At 35.0% G+C, this 20,932-nt stretch overlaps 1 protein-coding gene across 1 annotated transcript in view; it reads right to left on the minus strand.

Annotated features, from left to right (window-relative positions):
* Positions 1–1,305: 1,305 nt before the first annotated feature.
* Positions 1,306–20,932, minus strand: part of Terf1 (telomeric repeat binding factor 1) — a 36,805-nt gene continuing 17,178 nt past the window's right edge. The window contains exons 5-9 of the mRNA XM_010622433.3: positions 20,179–20,328; positions 18,990–19,099; positions 13,227–13,315; positions 6,638–6,729; positions 1,306–2,240 (exon numbers count right to left, since the gene is read on the minus strand). Coding sequence (XP_010620735.1) covers positions 2,064–2,240; positions 6,638–6,729; positions 13,227–13,315; positions 18,990–19,099; positions 20,179–20,328 — 618 coding nt within the window. The 3' untranslated portion in view covers positions 1,306–2,063. The remainder of the gene's footprint in view (positions 2,241–6,637; positions 6,730–13,226; positions 13,316–18,989; positions 19,100–20,178; positions 20,329–20,932) is intronic.

The raw sequence follows: 20,932 nt of genomic DNA on the forward strand, positions 1-20,932 counted from the left end.
AAAAAAAAAAAAAAAAATTTGCTCACATTTGCAGACTCAGCATCAGGGCACTCCTTCAACACTTGGCCAAACTAATAATTGTCCCTTAGGCCTTTGCCTCCTAAAGATTAAGTCAGAGACACAGGTCTCAAGTCCTCTCAGGATGTTAGTGAAAATGTGTCCAGTCCTTGACTATGTGTGGTTTTCCAGACTCGGTGGTATATATCGAAGCCCTAACTACTCCAGACTTTTTTGGTCTGTCTGCCCCGTCCAATGCCTCTACCCTCAGGTTGCTGCAGGGAGCCTATCTTTAAATGCTTCTAATACTACCTGTGAAGTTGGTCCAGCCTAGACAGAGTAAAACAAAGGAAGAGCTCTGACCTGAACTTCAAGAAACAACCAAATCAAAGTGCACAAGACACATTTCTGTGAAGGCAAGATCTGCACTATAGTCTTTGGCACCACTGAGCTGCACCAGGAACATAGGCTGTTGCCTTAGGAGCTAGAAAGCTAGAAATAAAAGGTTGTAGGTGAATGAGAAAAAACTGCAGAACTCTTTAATCATGATTTAGTAGTTTGTTCACTAAGCATTCCCCTGGTTGTTCAAATGTTTTAGAATATGTGTGCTTACAATTTTCTTTTTAAATATACAAAAGTTAGATGGAAAAATGTTATGTTTAAATAAATCTAAAATAGTTTTTAGTAAGTTAAATAAATTTCTAATAAAAAGCATCATACTATAATTCATTGTGATTTTTCATTTTTGGCTTTTTGAGACAGGGTCTTGCTATGTTGTCTAGGCTGGACTTGAACATGCAGTCCTCCTGCTTTGGTCTCCCAAGTGCAGGATTATAAGTGTATACCACCCACCACTATCTGGCTTGTGTTTTTTAATTTGTATACAAAATAATAGCACATCTTAAAATTAATGGCATCCTAAATCTGATGAAAATGATAAAAACTTAAGAAGGAGCTTGACTTACAAGTCTGTTCTGACTCACGATGACAGCTTTGGCATCAATCCTCAATGCTGTGGCTTAACACTGACAGTACCTCATAGTGCAACAGGATACACTGCGTCATGAAGCACAGAATAATCATTCATGGGCAACAAAAACTCAGGAAAGGAATGTAGAAAACATAAAAGGAAGAGACTATAAAATACAATATCATTGTATGATTTGTATATACTTCAATGTTTTAATATTTTCAAACATTTGCAAAATAAAGTGCTTATAACTCACTGCTAAATAATTGAGTCTTTGTTCAAAGAATAAATTGTTGGTAAAAACTCAAAACTTTTTAGTAAGCCCTGACCTTTAGTTACTTATAGATGTCAAGATAATCACAGTTCATACAAAATTAAACCTTTACAGAATATTATTTAAGCCCAATACTGATTTATTAATTCAAAATATCAGAGGACCCTTATCAAGTTATAAAGCTTTATTGAAAATTATATTTACTAAAGTTTTAATACTTAAATATAAATATATATGAACTCATTCCTAAATGAAACACAAAGCTATTCTTGGTAAGAGTACAAATACTGTCCTATTGTCATTACTGTTTGCAAGTCTTTCCCTTAACATAAAACTTGGAAAGAAAAACTTAAGCATATCAAAACTCAACTACTCAGCGTAGTTATCATTCTACTAACAAATGTCTTAGAATTAAATAATACATTGAAGCCGTAAATCAACATCTCATCTCACAGGACTATCACTACTCAATTATTTAGAAAATCATTTTTATGTTGTATCTTTGAGGCTGAGGCTAGCCTACAGAACTATTTTGGTAAACAGAACTATTTTTTTTCCCTTTATAAAGCTTTAAATTTTTTATTGAAACAATCTGGCAGTTAGGTCTTAGATTTGGGTAGGGTGTATTTACATTTTATCAAACAGATTCTTGAGGAACAAGCTGATGGCATATAATTTTACAGCACACATCCTCATTACTTAGGCTCACAAAAACAATGCTTTAAACAACAGTTTTAATATTCATCAATAACCAGCAAGTTTCAAATATAATGTAGTAATCAAAATATTAACTGTCCTGTTATTAAACTTTGACAAACACATTCAGTCTTCACTGTCTGAGCAAATCAGCTTTAGTTTCTTCATGGTCCGCCATCTGTCTTTTAACATGACACTTGTTCGGTTGTTGAATTTGTAACGTAACAGTATTTTGGTCCAGTTTCCCTCTCCGTATTTCCTCACACCCGATTTCAAATTCTTGTCTTCTTCCCAAAGCCATGGCTTTTGATAAAAAGTAGAACAGTTACTCACACAAATATTTCTTTGAAAAGTACATATCTGGTGTAATATAACTAATTTTAATAAAAATGAGTATAATTTCTTAAAGAAGGAAGAATTTATATAGTTCTTAGATTTTTAAAAGATATTATCTTTATCACACAAATTTCTAGTGTAATCACTGTTCATTTTACATAATCACAGTTAGATGGGAAAGCTAGAAAGTGACAGAGCTCCTGGCACCCAAGCTGTTCAGCTTTATGCTCACACTACCTGCCTATGTAGCTAGAAGTACAGTACTACAGATTGAACATAGGGCCTCCACACTGAGCTACATCTTTCACCCCATTATTATTTTTATTTAAAAAAATGTTTTTGATACCAGGGATCGAACTCAGGACCTTGCACTTGTGAGGCAGGTGCAGCGCCACTGAGCTAAATCACTGACCCTTCTTTTGTGTTTTTGAGACAGTCTCCTATTAAGTTGCCCAGGCTGGGCTCAAACTTCCCATCTTTCTGCCTTAGTCTCCTAGAGTCTGAAATTACAAATTCATGCCACCACACCCAGCTCTCATACTTCCTACTAATCCTTTTACATAATTCGTAATAGATTCCTTCATAATTCTAAATAATTCATAAATATTTAGTACTTCTTTAATAGACTCTGAAAATCCTGTTCTGTTTATTTTGGGGGAAGTACACACAGGATATAAAACTCAAGTCCTCTAAAAGATTTTCAAAAACTCAACATAAATTTAAGGCATACATTTTATGTTGGAGGAAGCAACTGTAATTTTTAAAAAACAAAATATAATCCACATATTGCTACAAGTGACTAACTCTTCTAATGACATGCAAAAAGGAGATATCTGACCATAAGAGTGATTATTTACTATGTTTGCACTAGAAGAAGTACCCCAGCAGACTTTCACATTTTTAAAGAAAATCTAATTTATCACCTCACAGTATTAAAAAAAAAAAAAAGCTCATAATCCTGGCACTTGGGAGATTAAACAAGGAGGACTGTGAATATGAAGCCAGTATGGGCAGTGAGACACTGTCTCAAAAAACCAAGCCAAAATAAACCAACTAACCAAACTGAAATTGTTGGGGATACAGAGAAAATGAAACCCATATGTTTACTGTTGGTGGGAGGAGTAAAAATGATGTAACTACTATGGAAAATACGGCAGCTGCCTCAAACAAAAAAAATAAAAGTACCATATAATCCAGCAATTCCTAATTGGGGCATATATGTAAAAGAACTGAAAGGAGGGACTCTAAAAGATGTTAGGACGCTCATGTTCATAGTTGCATTATTCACAATGGCTGCAATGTGGAAGCAACAAGTGCCGATGAATGCATGAATAAATGAACAAAGCAAGATGTGATATACAGATAGAGTAGGATATTATTCATTATTAAAAAGGAAATTCTGACACATACTATAACACAGATGTATTCTGAGGACGTTTTACTAAGTAAAAAAATGTAGACACAAAAACTACTATGTAATTCTGCTGATATGAGGTGCCTAGAAGAGTAGCATTTAATTATGAAGTAGAACGGGAGGGGTGGCAGTAATGCAGCTCAGTATAGAGCTGCCTAGCATTACAAAGCCATGGGTTTAATTACTAGCACCACTAAAAAAAAGAAAGTAAGCAAGTTAGTTCATTCTGTGAATAGGTAGTGTTATGGTGATGGTAGAACAATAATATGAATGTTTAATGCTACTGAACTATACTCTGAAATCATTAATGGTAAGTATTACATTTTTTTTTTTTTTACTACAATTAAAGAAAAAGTCAGTTTAGGTGTCTGATGCAATATCAGAAAAATTCAAGGAGACTCAAGAAGGTGAACATATCTATAGATGATTCAATACCATAAAAATTTTCAATGAACTTAAACCATAGCCTATGTGGAAGTTGGAGTTGCCGTAAGTCTCATCCCTATGCCCTTACTGTTTATGTATATTGTGACTTTAACCCAACGAATGTTCTCTTCTATACCACTTTTGCTGTTGCTTGTCTATGGCACTCCTATCACCAACTATGTGGCCTAAAAGTTCCTGGCTACTCAGTCTCTAGACAAAGACTGACACCCTCCTATGCTTGTCTATTACTGACTCACTCAACTTCTAATCCTGCAAAGCCTCACTGCTTGTCATTAACAGACACAGAAGTCAAAGAGAAGCCAGGGGTGCTGTAATCCCAGCATTCAGAAGGCTGAGGCAGGAGAATCTTGAGTTCAAGGCTATCTTGGGTTACATAGTAAGTTCAAGGCCACCCTGGACTACAGTGAGACCCTGTCTCAAAACAAAACCAAACTAGACCAAAAGACAGAGATGTGTGAGGTGAGTCTTTCCCCCCTCTCAAGAATAAATCATCTGCTTGAATTCTACGGAGGTTTCTAGATGCACCAAGTTTAAGCAGTACTTTCGAGTAGATCTCCTACTGAAGATCAGTTTAACAAGTTTTTACAGTATATCAGTTTTTATAGCTTATGAGATAAGAATCATTTTTGCATTTTTAAGCCATTTAATGGGTTAGGAGTGTAGCTAGTTGTGAGGTACAGTGCTCATCTAGCATGCGGGAAGCCCTGGTTTTGACTCACAGCACCACAACAAACAAAAAGCCCATTTTATATGTTTAACTTATTGTACTGCATTTCATTCATAATGACAGGATACATTTCAAGATATAAACTAAATAAAACCCATGCTTTTTACTTTATTATCTTTTGTTTTTCTTGAAATATCAAAAGTAAAACAAAGCATAACCACAGCTATACTAACAGCTGCACACAACAAACTAAAACACACCATACTTTTTCTTTCCTATGATTATCTTATATAACATATATGACAAAAAACAATGCCTAATAATGGCTTCAAAATGGTATCACTTATAGTAAAATACTGTTATAGTAATTTCTACTACAGATTCTTTATGCGGAAAAAGTCCTCATTTTTAAATGGCATTTAGTTCTCTTCCTGGATGGAATAAATTTATAAAAATAAACCTCTTTAAACTGTAATGAGACAGGTACAACCACTTGTCTTTTTAACAGACAAATGAAATAAGAAAAACTTGTTCAATTAAGCATGAATTACTGCAATTAAAAAATTTTCAGAGAACTCCAAACCTCAAGACAAAGTAGGTCTATAACTTATTGCCTGAATCAAGGTTCCTATCAAAAAGTCAAGAGTGGACTGCTGAAAAATGAAACCAGGAGCTGGTTACATCCACAAAACTCTTTTTTGGGCACAGGACAATGACAGAATACAAATCTATATTCCACAGATTACACAGTTTCTGATAGATTAATTTTATTTTGAATACAGAAAATATAAACTTATTAATGTCAAAGAGCAAACTGCCTGAAAACTAGATATACACAGATAGAAGCACAGGATTCTGAGAGCAGCGCAGGATTTACTGGGAGCAGAGAGCCAGGAATAGCTCATGGCTGGAGTCATCACAGGTAGGAACAATTGTGGCCAATGAGCTGATGAAGGCTCAATGTAGGTGACCTTGAGAATGAAAAACTCTAGGGGTCCAGTACTCTTTAGAGTCTCACTTCCAAGAGATACAGGAGGCCCACCAGGTTTCAAAGTGATGATCAAATACTCCACCCCCACTTCCCCATCTGAGAGGGGAAGGAAAAGTAGCCAGTCGATCATGTATCTGCCGCATCAACAATGCAAACTGTAACAGGATGCGAAGAAGCAGTATACACTTTGCCTTCAGCTCTCACAGAGCCCCTGTACGTAGTTCTCCAGAGGTGCACACCCTGGAGTGTTCTCTAAATCTCCTGTCTGCAGTAGCAGGAGCTCTCCTCCACCTATTACTGCTCCAAAGGCAGAGATGGCAGGGCTGCAGGGGACCGTGCAGACCAACAGTATGTACAGGAACTGCTTGTTATGTTATTGAGGGAAAAATCAGGGCCAAAATAACCTTAGTCCCTCATAGCCTGCAACTTTCTGTTAGCTGTCACAACTCAATGTGAACCGTTTGCAAAAAGCTTAGGAAAACCAAACGTACCTCAAAGTAAAAAGTTCTAGACAAAATAGAATAACAAGACCAGACTTATTTATCTGCTGTAAACAATTTAAAAAAAAAATAGGAAATACATCAAAGAGTAGTTTTTGATATTGGACTGTACTCACTGAGAATGGAAACAAATGCATTAAACTCTAAAATTAACCCACCTTGAAAAAATTCTGATTAAAGGGTATAATTTTCTTTAAGTACAGAGGATCCTATTTAAATTGGACCTATCAGAAAGACTCGAATACAAAAGTTTGTAATGTAGATGTCACTTTCACCTTATATATGATAAAAGTACTGTTATAACTTTAATGTTCATGAGTATTACTCAGATATAATACAAAATACCTGTTTTTTCCTATGTCGCTGTTTTTCATGAGTTACTGGTTGATTTGTTGAAGCAGATCTTTTAGTACCTCTTCTGTTTTTCTTCCTTCCACCTAAAATTTAAAAAGATACCATCAAAAATTGTTTCACATTAAATGAAAATGAGGAATTATATTTTTGAAGGTTGCAATAGGTTTGAAGTTCCTATTTATCTTTTTACCTATTCTAAGAAAAAGAACGCCACATATCTAACTTTTTCTTTCAAATCTGGAAGCGTATGATATGAGGATCACAGTTGCTGAAAATCAGAGGAGTATTTTATACCTTGATTTTTAAAATGCCTTAAAAAAACTTATCTCCCTGAGCCTGGTGAAGAATGTCTATACTCTCAACACAATGGGAGGCTAAGGAAGGAAGATGAAAAGGTTGGAGCCCAGCTCAGGGTTGGGGCCCTGAGTTCAATCCCTAGTAACCACCCGCTCACCCACCCATACAAAAAAATCCACAAAGGATTTAAGTTTCCTTGTAAAAATATTTATATATACTTGACAGTTATGTCAAGCACAACACTTTCTTCTCTCCTTTCTTTTTTTTTTTTTGGAGACAGGGTCTCACTATGTAATTCAGGCTGGTCTTGAACTCACTATGTAGCTAACTATGTAGCTGGCCTTGAACTCTTTGGCAATTTTCTTGGCTCAGCCTTCCGAGTGCGGGATTACAGGCATACACAGTATGCCTGGCTCTTTACTCCTTTCACATTCATAGTCAATTTAGTAAGCCAAGAAATAAATGTGTATATCTAACAGATAAGAAACAGAACTATAACTATAAAAAGATGGTAACTGCATAGAGAAAAGAATCTGCAAGTAAGTAAAATAGGTTGGCTACAAGACCAATATACAAAAGGCAATATATATATATAGATATATCTATACATATATAGGTATATGTATAGATATATCTATAGCTATATATTTATGAATAGGAAGACACAATTGTCATTTTGTATCAAAATGGTCTAATGTTGTAATACAGCTTCAAATAAAAAAAATTCAGCAGAGTTTTGTATAACTTAACAAGATTCTTCTAAAAGTTTTTGTGTTGGCAGAGGTAGTCTACCACAAGTCCTGAGCATTTCTGCAGTTCCTGCTTAATGTACAAGGCTTATTCATTTGTGACACTGTACAGTCTATAGTCAGTCAGGCAACTTCAGTGAAGGAAATCAGTGACCACTGTGGAACTGCTCTCTCCTAAAGAGGATACTAGTTTGCTATTTGTTATGGTGTTTTTGCAGCCTACTTAAAATATACCAGCCCTTAGCCTCAGCTCCTCATGTAAAATAAAACTTGCTTCCTTCATAACATCTACCTTGGTTGGGTGTGGTGGCACATGCCTATAATCCTAGCACTCAAGTGGCTGAGGCAGGAGGGTCACTGCAAGTTCGAGGCCAGCTTAGCTACAAGAGTAAATTCAAGGTCAGCCTGAACCGCATCGGAAGATCCTGTCTCAAAAAACAACACATAGCACCCACTTCAGCCTATTGCATTTCCATGAGATATCAGCACAACTACACTAAGGCCAAGATGCAAGAATTAAATATTTAGAAATTAATCTAATCAAGGAAGTGAGGAACCTCTACACGGAAAACTACAGCATTCTGAAAAAGGCCACCGAGGAATACATCAGAAATTGGAAAGATATACTGTTATTGTAGAACCTGTAATTAAAGTGGTCATACTTTCCAAACTGATACACAGATTTAATGTAATCCCAATCCATAGTATTCAACACAGAACTGGTGAAAACAATCTTAAAATTCATACAGAACCAGAAGAGACCTAGAATAGCAAGAGCAGCAAAAGCAATAATGGGCAACAAGAGCAAGGCAGGAGGCATCACAATCTTGGATGTCGTTATAGATTATAGAGGTACAGAAATAAAAACAGCATTGGACTGACTCCCCCAAACAAAAACCAGATATGGATCAATGGAACAGAACAGAGGATGCAGAAACAATTCTAGGCACATTCAGATACCTCATCTGGGACAAAGGGACCAAAACATATACACTGGAGGGGAGACAGCCTCTTTAACAAGTGGTGCTGGGAAAAATGGCTATGCATATGTAGAAGATTGAATCTAGACCCATATCTTTCACTATGTACTAAGCTCAAATCCAAATAGATCAAAGATCTATTTGGAAACAAAAACTTAATCTGCTGGAAGATAAAATAGGCAAGATACAGGCATAGGCAAGGTCTTTCTGAACAGAACCTTAATCACACAAGATATAATACCAAGAAACAATAAATGGGATCATATCCAATTAAAAAACTTCTGTAAAGCAAACTAAAAAACCAACAGAATGAAAAGACAATCTACAAAATGGGAAGATTTTGACATTTCCTCAGACAGAGGACTCATACCTAGAATATACACAGAACTCAAAAAATTGGATCCCCCAATATAAAAGACTCAATAAAAAAATGGGGAACTAAAATGAACAGATACTTCTCAGAAGAAATATAAATGGCCTTTAAATATATAAGAAAAAATGTTCAAAATTTCCGGCCTTTAAAGAAATGCATATTAACAATCTAACAGTTTCCCCTGAATGTTACTCAGGCAGGTGTCATTTCAACCAGTCTATTCTTGTTTTCATGAGATACACTCATATGCGCTAGCAAAATGCCAACCATACATGAAAAATTATTGAATTTGATAAAATTGTTGTTTTTATATTTCCTATTATATTATCTTATAAAAATTAATACAAAATGCAATTTTTGGTCTTTCTGTATTTAAATAATTCGACTGGTAAATGGTTAAAACAACACTGAAATTTCATCTTATTCCAGAAAAAATGGCTATCATCAAGAAATAAGATAACAAAAAATGCTGGTGAGACTAGAGGAGGGGCTTCTGTATTGTGGAGGTACTATAAACTAGTACAACCAATATGGAAATCAGAATGGAGATTCCTCAAAAAATTAAAGACATAAATTCTATCAGACTCAGCTATTTTCTTCTATGTATCTTCCTGAAAGAGGTAAAGACATCATATAACAGTGATACGTAATACCCATGTTTGCAGCAGCACAATTTGGAATATCTAAATCTTGGATGTGGCCTATATGTTCATTAATAGATGAAAAAAGAAAAAATAGTTCATATACACACACTGGAATACTTATCAGCCATAAAGAGAGATAAATTTGAGTCATGTGTAGGAAAAGGGATGCACCTTGATCACACTGTTAAATGGAATAAATCAGACACACAAGTACAAACATTGCATACATTTTTCATGAGAAACTCAAAGTATAAATAAAGAGCAAAATAAAAATATAGATAATACAAAATAGGAAGGAGTCCCTGCAAATGGGAAGGGGAACTAGCAACAGAGGGAAAAGGGAGGAAAGGAAGAAGAGGAAAAATAGAATTAAAATGCATTATGCACATGCACCAATACCCCATGATGAATATCTCAACATGTACAGCAAATGTACTAGTGAATATTAAAAAAACTGTAGGGTACAAATAAAAGAGTATAGAGTGATCTATAGCACTAAATGTACATTTTAGGAAAATGTGGGCATAGAAGAAAAAGCAAGCCAAGCACAGTGGTGCACACCGGTAATTCCAGTATTCATGCAGGCTGAGGCAGGAGAATCACAAGTTCAAACTCAGTGCAGAGAATTTAGTAAATTCCTGTTTCCAATAAAAATTTATAATAAAAAGCAACTCATATACAAAAAGAGGAAAAGTCAGGTTGATATCAGATTTTTCTAGGGTAGCACTCAAAATTAATGCTTGCAAAGTTGTGATTAAAAAAAAAAAGAAGTACTTCTAGGGCTGGAATTTAGCTGAGTGGTACCCACACCCATCCCGTAAGCACAAGGAACTGAGTTTGATCTCCAGTACCAAAAAAAAAAAAGAAAAAGTCCTTCTACAGAGCATTTCATTTAGGCTAATCTCTTTTTAAGCAAAAAGAATTGATTTTGTGCATGTAAAATTCAACAAATTATAGTAGCTATAAGGCACCAAAAAAGAATAGCCAACCTAAAAAATTATCAAAATGAGGAGCTAATGAATGAAGGATGCTTGGTCAAACAATTCATGAAGAATAAATCAATTTAAGGTTAAACTTTTATAGAAGTCATGACTAAAACAATGTAATAGCCTTGATTATATTAAACATAACCAAGAAAAAATAGGGACTGCTGGAAGAGTCCCTAAAACCACCAGCCTAAAGTTTGTATATATATGTACAGAAGCAAACTAGATCCAATTTTTCAAAGTATTTCACATTCTCTGTTCTTGATATTGAAGAGATCATGCAGGTAGGTAATGATGTATTTCTTGTAAAATTATGTTTATATAAAATTATCAAGTGCTTGATTCGGCAGCACATATACTAAAATTCATCGAATAATTCAGACTTATACTCTCACATGTAACTGGATAACATTTTTCTAACACGTAATTTTACTTGCTTTAAATCTATCCATTGTTATTGAGCCAATTCTGGCTCAGACATCAAGAATATGGGTTCTAGTAAAGATTGATTTCAAATTCTGACTCAAGTTTTGTGTAACCAAAGTCATTTTATTTAATCTCTTTTTGCCTGAGTTTCCACATCTGTAAAATGGGCATGAAAAAGTTTACAGATCTCCTAAGGTTGCTTTGAGGATTCAAATGCATTTACATACAAAAAACTTTTAACTCAAACAGTAATCACAATTTTGCCAAATGCACTTTTTCTGCATACCAGGGATGTGGATGATTTTTTTCCTTCAACTTTTCTGAATCACTTTATTCTGTTCCTAAGCACATGTCAATTAACAAAACACAAATTTGTTTTTGTACAAGTGCTATCAAGGTGAGTACCACAAATGTACATTTGGAAAAGAATTAAAAGTTTTCGCAGACAAAACTTTAAAGAAAGGATGCTTGGATACTACTTAAGCAAATAGTATTATAAAAAAAATGTATATTAGAAAAAGGTCAAGAATGTGGTGAAATTCACAAGACCTTATAAATCAATAGCCACACTGTCAGCCACTGTGCCATGAGTTGATGGTTTTCATCAGTTTAACTACTGAGTAAGTAGAGTGTCAGCAAGTCTGTGTTAACTGTTCCTTAAATTTTGTACTATGAAATTAAAAGGCCAAGAATATAATTATAGTTTGAAACTGTAATTCCTAGCCATTTTGCAGCAATAGATTCTAAAACCAGTTTTAGAATCTACCAACATTAGGCAAATAATTTCACTGTTTGTTTTCTTATCTTTAAAGTGGGAGTGATGATAATATCTATGAATGTGTTTTACCGCTATACAGTATTCACAAATATTACTAAAAGTGGCCATGTCCCTAGTCATAAGTTATAATAAATAAAGCTGTTCAATAATATTAAGCATAGGCCTATTTAGCATATGTTTAGCATCAAGCTGGTACCTTATGAGCATAGAAAATAAACCTAAATTCATTATATCTCATTTTTATTCTGATCAATGATTTTAGGTTTGGATCTATAAGGTTTAAAACTCTGCATTAATACAGTATTTAGCATATAATGTGGGTTAAATAAATGTTAAATGAGTACATACCAAGAATGAACTTATATTTTCTAAAATCTGTCTTAACTCCAAAGTCCATATTCATGACACTTTCAGAATCATTGGTGAACATGCACAAAGTGACAAAAATTTGAATCACTGGATATAATGTTCATAGCTGAGGTTAAAAAGGTAACATTCTGTCTACTTTAATGCTTATAGTAGTTAAGTTTCTTTTTATTGGTTTAGCAACACAGTTTTTGCATTTTGGTGCTTTTTGTTGGCCATTTCGCTGTTTAAAATTGTCCCCACTTAGCTGGGTATGCTTGTGCATACTTAACCCCAGCACCCTGGGAGGCTGAAGAGGAGGACTGCAAGTCTGAGCCCAATCTGGGTAACTTGGTGATTAAGACTTTGTCCCAAAATAAAAAAAATTAAAAAGGGCAGGGGATAATAGCTTAGTGGGAAAGCTCTGAGGTGAGCACCCAAACTGTCTGGTGTTCCCCAGTGCAAGCGCCTATAGTGTACTTTAGGTTTCAGAAAATGCATGTGTTACAAAAGCTGCAATCATTACAGTGCTGCTGGCACCAATTCAATGTTTATGGATTGACGATAAAATATTTTTAAATAGAAATACTCTTTAAAACAAGGTTACATGCTGATCAGCTGATAAAAATGTTGTGACCAAAGGCCCAAAAGAATCTAACCCTACATTTCCTGTAAGGGTAATAATTCATTTAGTATTTGCTATTTCAACACTCTTGTCTTTATAGAATATAAACATTTGTGAATAATGAGATTTGACTTTGTTTGTTCCAGAAAAGTAATTATTTGAAGTTCCTGAATATAGTTATGATAGACAAGTAATATCACTACCATAGCAAAAGAATTCTAAGCTAGAATTATAGCTTTGTAAATTAAACACCACTTCAAACTTTTAACATTTAGCTCCTTCGGTGCTTTGATTTTCCAAAATATGTATTTTTTATTACAGTGGTGAAGTAAGTCAATGGTTGGATCATTTAGAGACACATCATCTTTACTACTCACTTTGAAGAATTCCCACTCTCTCTTTCTTATTAAGGTCCTGCTGACAGCTTCCATACTTCGACTTAGATAAGAAGAGATTCTTGGGAGACCTAAATAAAATGCAAAAGTTTGTGACAAAAAGACTAGTAAAGATATGGAAAAAACAAGACAATTTATCTTTACATCTGGCCTGCTTATTTTGGTGCTTTTCTTGCCTACTGTCCCATGTTAACCTTTAGTCTCAAGAGTTTTGTTGTTGGGCTCTTCTTTCTTTTCTCCATCTCGTCTACTCAAAAATCAAGACTGTTGGCCTTCAAATTAGATCAAGAAAAAAAATCCTTCAAACTATATATTCTTACCACTATAAATATTCTATTCAATCACTATATATTTCATCACTACACATATTCTATGCAACCAGATAATGATCTTTTGCCTCTTTTCCTCTCCCCAAAAACTTTCCATTGTGCCCTCTAGAACGTCATTCTCAATCCCTTTACTAGTTCCTCTATCTCTCCTCTTGAAACAATATTTCTCTCTTTTGTGCCCTTCTCAAGTAGGGACTGGATTAATCTTCCATCCTCCATAACTAGAATGCCCCAGAAAAGGGTCTGTAGAGTAGTTGATGTCTTGTAGTGGTGGGAAAGACCCAGGGCTTCACACACGCTAGGCAAGCACTCTAGTACTAAGCCCCAATACACAGTTTTCAATTCCTAATGAATGGTACTTCCAGAGCCCTACTGCCAGCCCCTGAGGAATCATGCTCCTGAGATAGTACCACCTTTTACATTCTTCATAGCCATTTACTATTCTTCCAAGCAATGCCTGTCATTCACAAATCTTTCTTTTTAAATTTTTTTATTGGCACTTTCTTATACTAAGTGTTGCTATTATGAATTACTCCAGTGTTTTCCTAAACAAACCATATAAAATCCTAGCTTATCAAATCCACATCTCCAACAATCTCCTCCATATCAAGTTAGCACCCCCTCCCCTGGTTCTACCTAGCATTCCAACTACTCTATTTAAATCATCCACACAGATCTTCGGCTCTCTACACATGTTAAATGTAAACCCCTGCTCCTTCATCTTATTTCTATGATAGGGTAAGAGTTTACTAAACATGTACTTTAAACTCAAGTACTCCCTATGTTGTTCCAACAATGGCCTTGCATAAACAACGTGAAACAATCCAGGACCCCCAGAAGAAGGACTCTATAGTTTGAAATTTCAACACAGCAAGATCTTGGGTATCTACGGAGGTAAGCAAGATCCTGAGATATTTTTAACCATACCATTAACATGGCAGTTATAAGAATATATTTAAGGTCTAAAGACAGAGAAGAAAACTGCCGATGTACATCACCTCAATAAGGTTACTTTACCGTCTGAGGATTCAGTTATGGCAGACTGTCATTAACACTTTAAAAGAAGAAGAAAAAGTTGTAAGACTGTAAAAAGAAGACACTTTGCATCAGGATAGTACTTTCCGCATAAAAAATCTTCTGGACTGCTCGCTGCCTTGCAAACACAAGGACCCAAGTTCGATCCCTGGTACCAACAAAACAAACAAACAAAAAATCTTCAGGACTATAGCCTGGTTACAACATGGCTAATTTTTGCCCAGATATGCTTCCAATAGGTACAAACCAAACTTCCCCAGACAGAAGTTAAGCATAGCTAAGGTTGTAATATTGAACATTCACAATATCACTGTTTCAAAAACTCTTCAATTATTTCCATGTATTCATTTAAAAGCTTTACTGAGGTATAATTTATATGCCAAACACACTGGGTATATTTAATGTATATCAGTTAATGAGCTCAATTTTAATTTCTTGTCTTACTCATCAGTCTCCAAGTGAACTTTTAAATAGATTTTCCTTTGATGTAGTTAAAATAGCTTCCACAAACAGAGCATGATTATTTGCACCTCCATGCCTTCAATTATTTTATTCCTTCCTGAAATGACATTTCCTTTTCCACGCATTCCTAAAAATCATAACTACACTTCATGTCCTCTCAAAACTAACTTCTCAGTGAGGCTGTTTATCTCAGTTCCTTCAGCATTTAAATTTATCTATGGACTTTAACAATAAATTATGTATTGTCTGCTACCATTTGTTTCCTGCCTATCATTCTGACTGCCTTGAACAGGCAATAAGCTTAGCTAAGCAAAATATTTATTTTACTAAGTCTTAATAAATGAAAGCTTTAATTTTTTTCTATTTTTCTGGCGTTTGTAGGACCTCACAATCACACTTCTGATGCTATGCTTGCTTCATTTGCATACTATAGATTAGCAAGACAAAAATTCCTATTGGTCATCTTTGAGGTAGACCTCAAATAGCAAGTAAGAGCTTTCCTAGGAAAGAAAAAACAAACAAAAATAAAAAGGGAGTCCAAAATAGAAGGTACTAAGCAAGGTTATAAAGAAAAGTATTTAAAAGTCAGTGAGAGGTTCTGTGTTGCTACAAAGGATCACGCATGTGGGCATGGCGAGAGTAGTCTCCCCCCTTTCTACTAATACATATTGTAGTACGTATTGTTTACATTCCTTGTGGAGAGTAGGCACACATGCGTAACATCATAATTCCTTTTCTCATCCCCTTTCCCTTCCCTCCCTTCTCCTTCCATCTAGCTCCTGATCTTTTTTTGTCATGTTTGCAAAACACATTTACATTCCCTGTGTGGAGATGATACATGTACGTACACATCAATTCTTTTTTCATTCCTATTTCTTCCTCTTCCTCCTCCCTCCCTCCATCTCTTCCCCTTGAGAAAGAGCTATTTCCCTACTATTATCTCCCCTTTATTTCCCTCTTTATATTTTGGGTTCCTCATCTAAGAAATCATGCAATATTTATTGTTGGAGGGTATGTTTCAGAGCCCTAGTGGATGTTTGCAGCTAAGGATAATACAAAATCACATGGAGTGGAGGTTTCCCTCATCCAGTTTTAAATTTTGAAATTTCAGTTACTAGCTGTCCACTAGAGCCTGAAAATATAAAATAGAAAGCTGCACAAGTAAACAATTCATAAATTTTGCACTTTCTATATGGTGTGATAAAATCCTAACTCCTGTCCTACAAGGGACATGTTACCAGTGCTTGTGTTCAAGTAACCGTTTTGAAAAACTGCAACTTTATTTGCAGTGCTGCGGGTCAAACCTAGGATCCCACATGCTATACAAGGACTTCACCACTGTGTACACCACTCATATATATTCTCCAAGGGCCAGGGATATACTCAGCAGTCAAGTACTCATAGTGCTGACATAATAAATGGAAGGAAGGAAGGAAAAGGAAATTCATACCAGTTTTTCTAATGCACATCAAACTGCAAATTTACTGCCATAGTGCATGATAAGTACTTAGTTAAGAAAAAGGTTACTAAATTTGTGAGTAGAGCCAGGTGTGATGGTACATACCTGTAACCCCAGCACTCTAAGAGGCTGAGGAAGGAAGACTGCAAGTTCAAGCCCAGCCTGGGCAACTTGTCCAGCAAGACCCTATCTCAAAAGGGGGTGGGTGGGACAGGATGCTGGGAATGCGGGTTAGCAGAAGGACCTGGATATGATCCTCAGTACACAAACACATGTGGGTGGAAGACATGAACAGAAAAGATGCTCTACCTAAAGGTGACATATCAATTCCTAAAGCACTCTATATACAGCAGTCTTTTATACCTGGGAGATACGTTCCAAGGCCCCCAGTAGAAGCCCAAAACTAGATAGTACTAGATAGTACTGCAGTACCTTCTGCAGTTTGAGGTGTCAGCAAAACTCACATAATTTTTCTTCCTGCACAATTTCACAGTGCTTAGTAAGGTCAACATACAAAACTTTTCTTCCCTCATTAGGGCAGTAAGTTTCACACCTTTCCACTTAAAGGAAATTTCCATTTTATGGGTTTTCTGTGATATATCCAAACAGCCAACATCCCTACTTTTTTAGTTTGGGCCATTATTAAGTAAAATAAGGGTTACTTGAATAAGCACTGTAATATTCCAAATATCAACTGAGATATCAAATGATAACTGAGATGGTTAAGAAGGAATGTGATGGACAAAAGCATGATTTAGATCCTGAGCAGCACAAACGTGAGATTTCATAAAGCTACTCAAAAGGTACACAATTTAAAACTTATCATTTATTAATTTTGGAATTTTCTGTCAAATATTTCTGAACCATTGTTGATAGCTGTAAGTAAAAATATGTTTAAGTGAAAACTAAGGGGGGAAAAATCCGAGGACATGAAAGGCTTTTATATGCTACATCAGTAAATTCTGACATATCTAATAAGAACAGGAGCCAAAAAGTTCAGCTAAGTGAACTAAACATTGACTTTTGTGAAAGCTAACTCTGGAAGTTGTACTAGAATGGAGTAGTATAGTACAGACCTACGTGATGATCTAGGACATGCATGATTAAGAAAAATGAATTGCAGAAAGCAGTTTTCAGATGGCATTCTAATACTTGGAGAGACTACTAGGTATGTGAGGAAAAGGCAGACACAGAGGCAGAGGAGAATATGAAGAGATATTTTATACTAACTGCACTATGTCAGTGTCTAGGAGAGCACCTGAAAATAATGGGTGGTATTATGTAAGGAAAGAATATAGGAAATATATTCCTAATCTTCTTAATCTTCAAGAACCATGCTATAAATTTTTATTTTATTTTATAGGAATATTACATTGGGCAGGAAGGCATGGCTACATGAATGTATTGGGTCTCAAAACAAAATTAAGTAATGGAGCCAATAAAATGAAATTTCTATTTTTCAGAATCAATGAGAAATAAAACTTCTAAGAACAGAAGCCAGTATAGTGTTTAGGGGAGATGAACCACTGACTTGCAGGCATGCAAAATAAGAGGAAACACTCAGTGTAGTATACATTGATTTTGGATCCTAATCTCCACCTCTAAATAAATGGTTAAGATAGGCTCCCTGTAGCACTCAAGTCAGGGTCCCAAGAGGAAACAGTGATATGCTTGGTGCCAAATATACCCATTCATAGACCACACGGATTTTACCATCTGACCTTGGGTTGGTTAGAAGAACAGAGAGAACAGGTCATGGGTTTAATAGAAAAGAGGATCTTTTAAATGCTGGAGTTCTAGTTTATTTGGCAAAAGATAAAAATCACCCTTAGGCTGGGGATGTACCTCAGTGGTAGTAGAGTGCTTGCCCAGAATGTGCAAGATCATGGGTTTAATCTGCAGTACTACAAAAAGATAAAAACAAAATTACCCTTGAAAATTCCTAAAGAAAAAATAACTTTATAGAGACTCAACTACTGTCATTCAATATGTAACACAACCTGTTTTCCTCTAGCAGTGAAGCAAATCTCTTTAGCTAAGATGGAGCTGTTAGCCTACTTTTAGAAAATATATATGAACAATAATTCTTAATACATAATGAATCACATAATGAAGATATATGGGATCTGAGCACAACTAAGGGGCATGAATTATTCAAGTTTCCAATCTAAATCTTGTTTTCTAAGCCCACTTTTGCTGAGAATAGTAAATAAAATGACTTACATTATTTAAATGGTTGTATTTTCTCATTCCCTAGTTTTTGCACAGCATATATAATTTTTACAAGTCATGAAATAACTCTATAGTACTTCAAATATCCAAATATCATTCATCAGTAAGATAACATAGTATTAAATATTTACACAGTATTAAACATTTTTACTAATAATGACTCACTAGCATTGCTTTTACATAATATGAACGTTCAGAAGACAAAAAAGAATTAATGAGTTCACAAACCTTTTTCCTTTATCCAAATTAGCTTCTGTTTCTGTTTCATCATTACCACTAGGTTTATCCTGAGAAGTTATTATTCTTGTTTTCTCACTTCCCACTACTTTTGCTGCTGCCTTAAAAAAGAGGTGTGTGCATAGAGGAGGGAGAGAAAATAATGTGTTAAGCCAGTTTAAATGAAGCTCATTAAATTAAGTCTTTTATTAACTGGATAGGAATAGCTGAAAGTATCTGTTCACCACTCAATAAAGAATATCATGGTATTATTTTTCATCAGTAATTTTAACAATGCTGGTAACTGTTTTAGGTACCTGTTTGGTTTATAAAACTATAGAGATCTTTCCTTAGACACAGTGCTTATGGGAAATTTTAAGATTAAAAAAATTCCAGATATTCCAAAATAAACCATCTCTAAGTATGATGTTCCACTGTAATAACAAATTAACTTCTATGAGGTTGACAAGAAAAAAATGTTATTTTTAAAAAATGTTAAACCAGGCATGTTTATCACAGCACTCTGAGAGGTTGAGGCTTGAGGATTGCAAATTCCAACTTATCCTGGGAAACTTAAGTGACTTAGGGAGAACTTGACTCAAACAAAAAAACTAAAAAAAGGTTGGGGGATGTAGCTTAGTGAGAAGGCCCTAAAATCCATCCCAGGTACTGCCATAAAGGGGGTTAGGGGCTGGGCACATAGCTCAGGGATGGAATACTTGGCTATCATGTACAAGGCCCAGGGCTCAATCGCCAGTACTGGAAAAAATAAAAATTCAGGAAAAAAAAATCCTTCTTGAACTAAACTTTTTTCCTAAAAATGTTTAAAATTTTATTGAAAATTCACTTAAATTAAAACCAAAAATTAATTTTCAGTTATTTCTTAATTCACTGTTTTTCTTCTCAACTTTTAGTCTGAAAATTTTCCCAACTAATATTCTGAAAAATTATAGGGCTAGGTATAGCTCAGGGTAGAATACCTACATACCATGTGAGAAGCTCAAGGCTCCATCTCTAGCACTGACTGCCCCCCACCAAAAAGTAGCAAAAAATCCTATATAGATCATCTGTAGACCTTTCAGGTTCACTAATTGTAGTAGTATTTTACATTCTTCTACAAAGTGAAATCCTGATTAGTTATGAATGTTTCTATTTGAAATGTTTTCCTTTATTAATGTCCAAGCTAGAATCCTTGAAATACCTTCATTAGAAAAGTTGATGATTTTTCACTTAGCACACAATTCACATAATTTCTAACTTTTTCCATCATGTGGTTGTAGCTGAAGTGTTGAAAAAAGGAGTGATATGGATCTTTCTGAGAGATGATCATAAGCAATTTCCTTTCCAAGGTCTAGAGAAAAATAGGAGAATTATATTAATTAAAATTACACAAATAAAATTAAAATAAAAAACATGTCATCTTACTATTTAACTGAAAACAATCACTTTATTAATAGACCCAGATATGATTAGGAGTTTAAAAATCCTGAATTAAATGACCTGCCAATATATTTTTCTTTTTATGTCCCCCACCCCTGCTACCTCTAGTTTTCAAATCTTTGATATTTTAAGACACATACAAGAGGATAAAAAGAATATTATGGAGCTGGGTACAATGTAGCTCAGTGGTATAGCACTTGCATAGCATACATGAGGGTTCAAGCAATCCTGGCAACAGCAGAAAAACGCCCCCCAAAATGTTTGTCCATTACTCAGTCTAAAAATAAAACATTATCAATATGGTTGAAGTTCTTGTTTACTACCATAAACTGACTGTATCCCTTCCCTCCCCTCACCTGTAACCGGTTTTCTGAATTTAGAATTTATCATTTCCATAAATTCCTTTATACTTGTACTCCATATGTATGTATCCATAAATCTGTAGCATTGTTTTACATAGTTTCAACTTTAAAGATTTTTCTCATGTACAGTACATGAGAAAGCTTTTTTTTTTT

The sequence above is a fragment of the Fukomys damarensis genome, unplaced genomic scaffold (genome assembly GCF_012274545.1).
Source record: "Fukomys damarensis isolate Sample0158 unplaced genomic scaffold, DMR_v1.0_HiC HiC_scaffold_5, whole genome shotgun sequence".
NCBI lineage: Eukaryota > Metazoa > Chordata > Mammalia > Rodentia > Bathyergidae > Fukomys > Fukomys damarensis.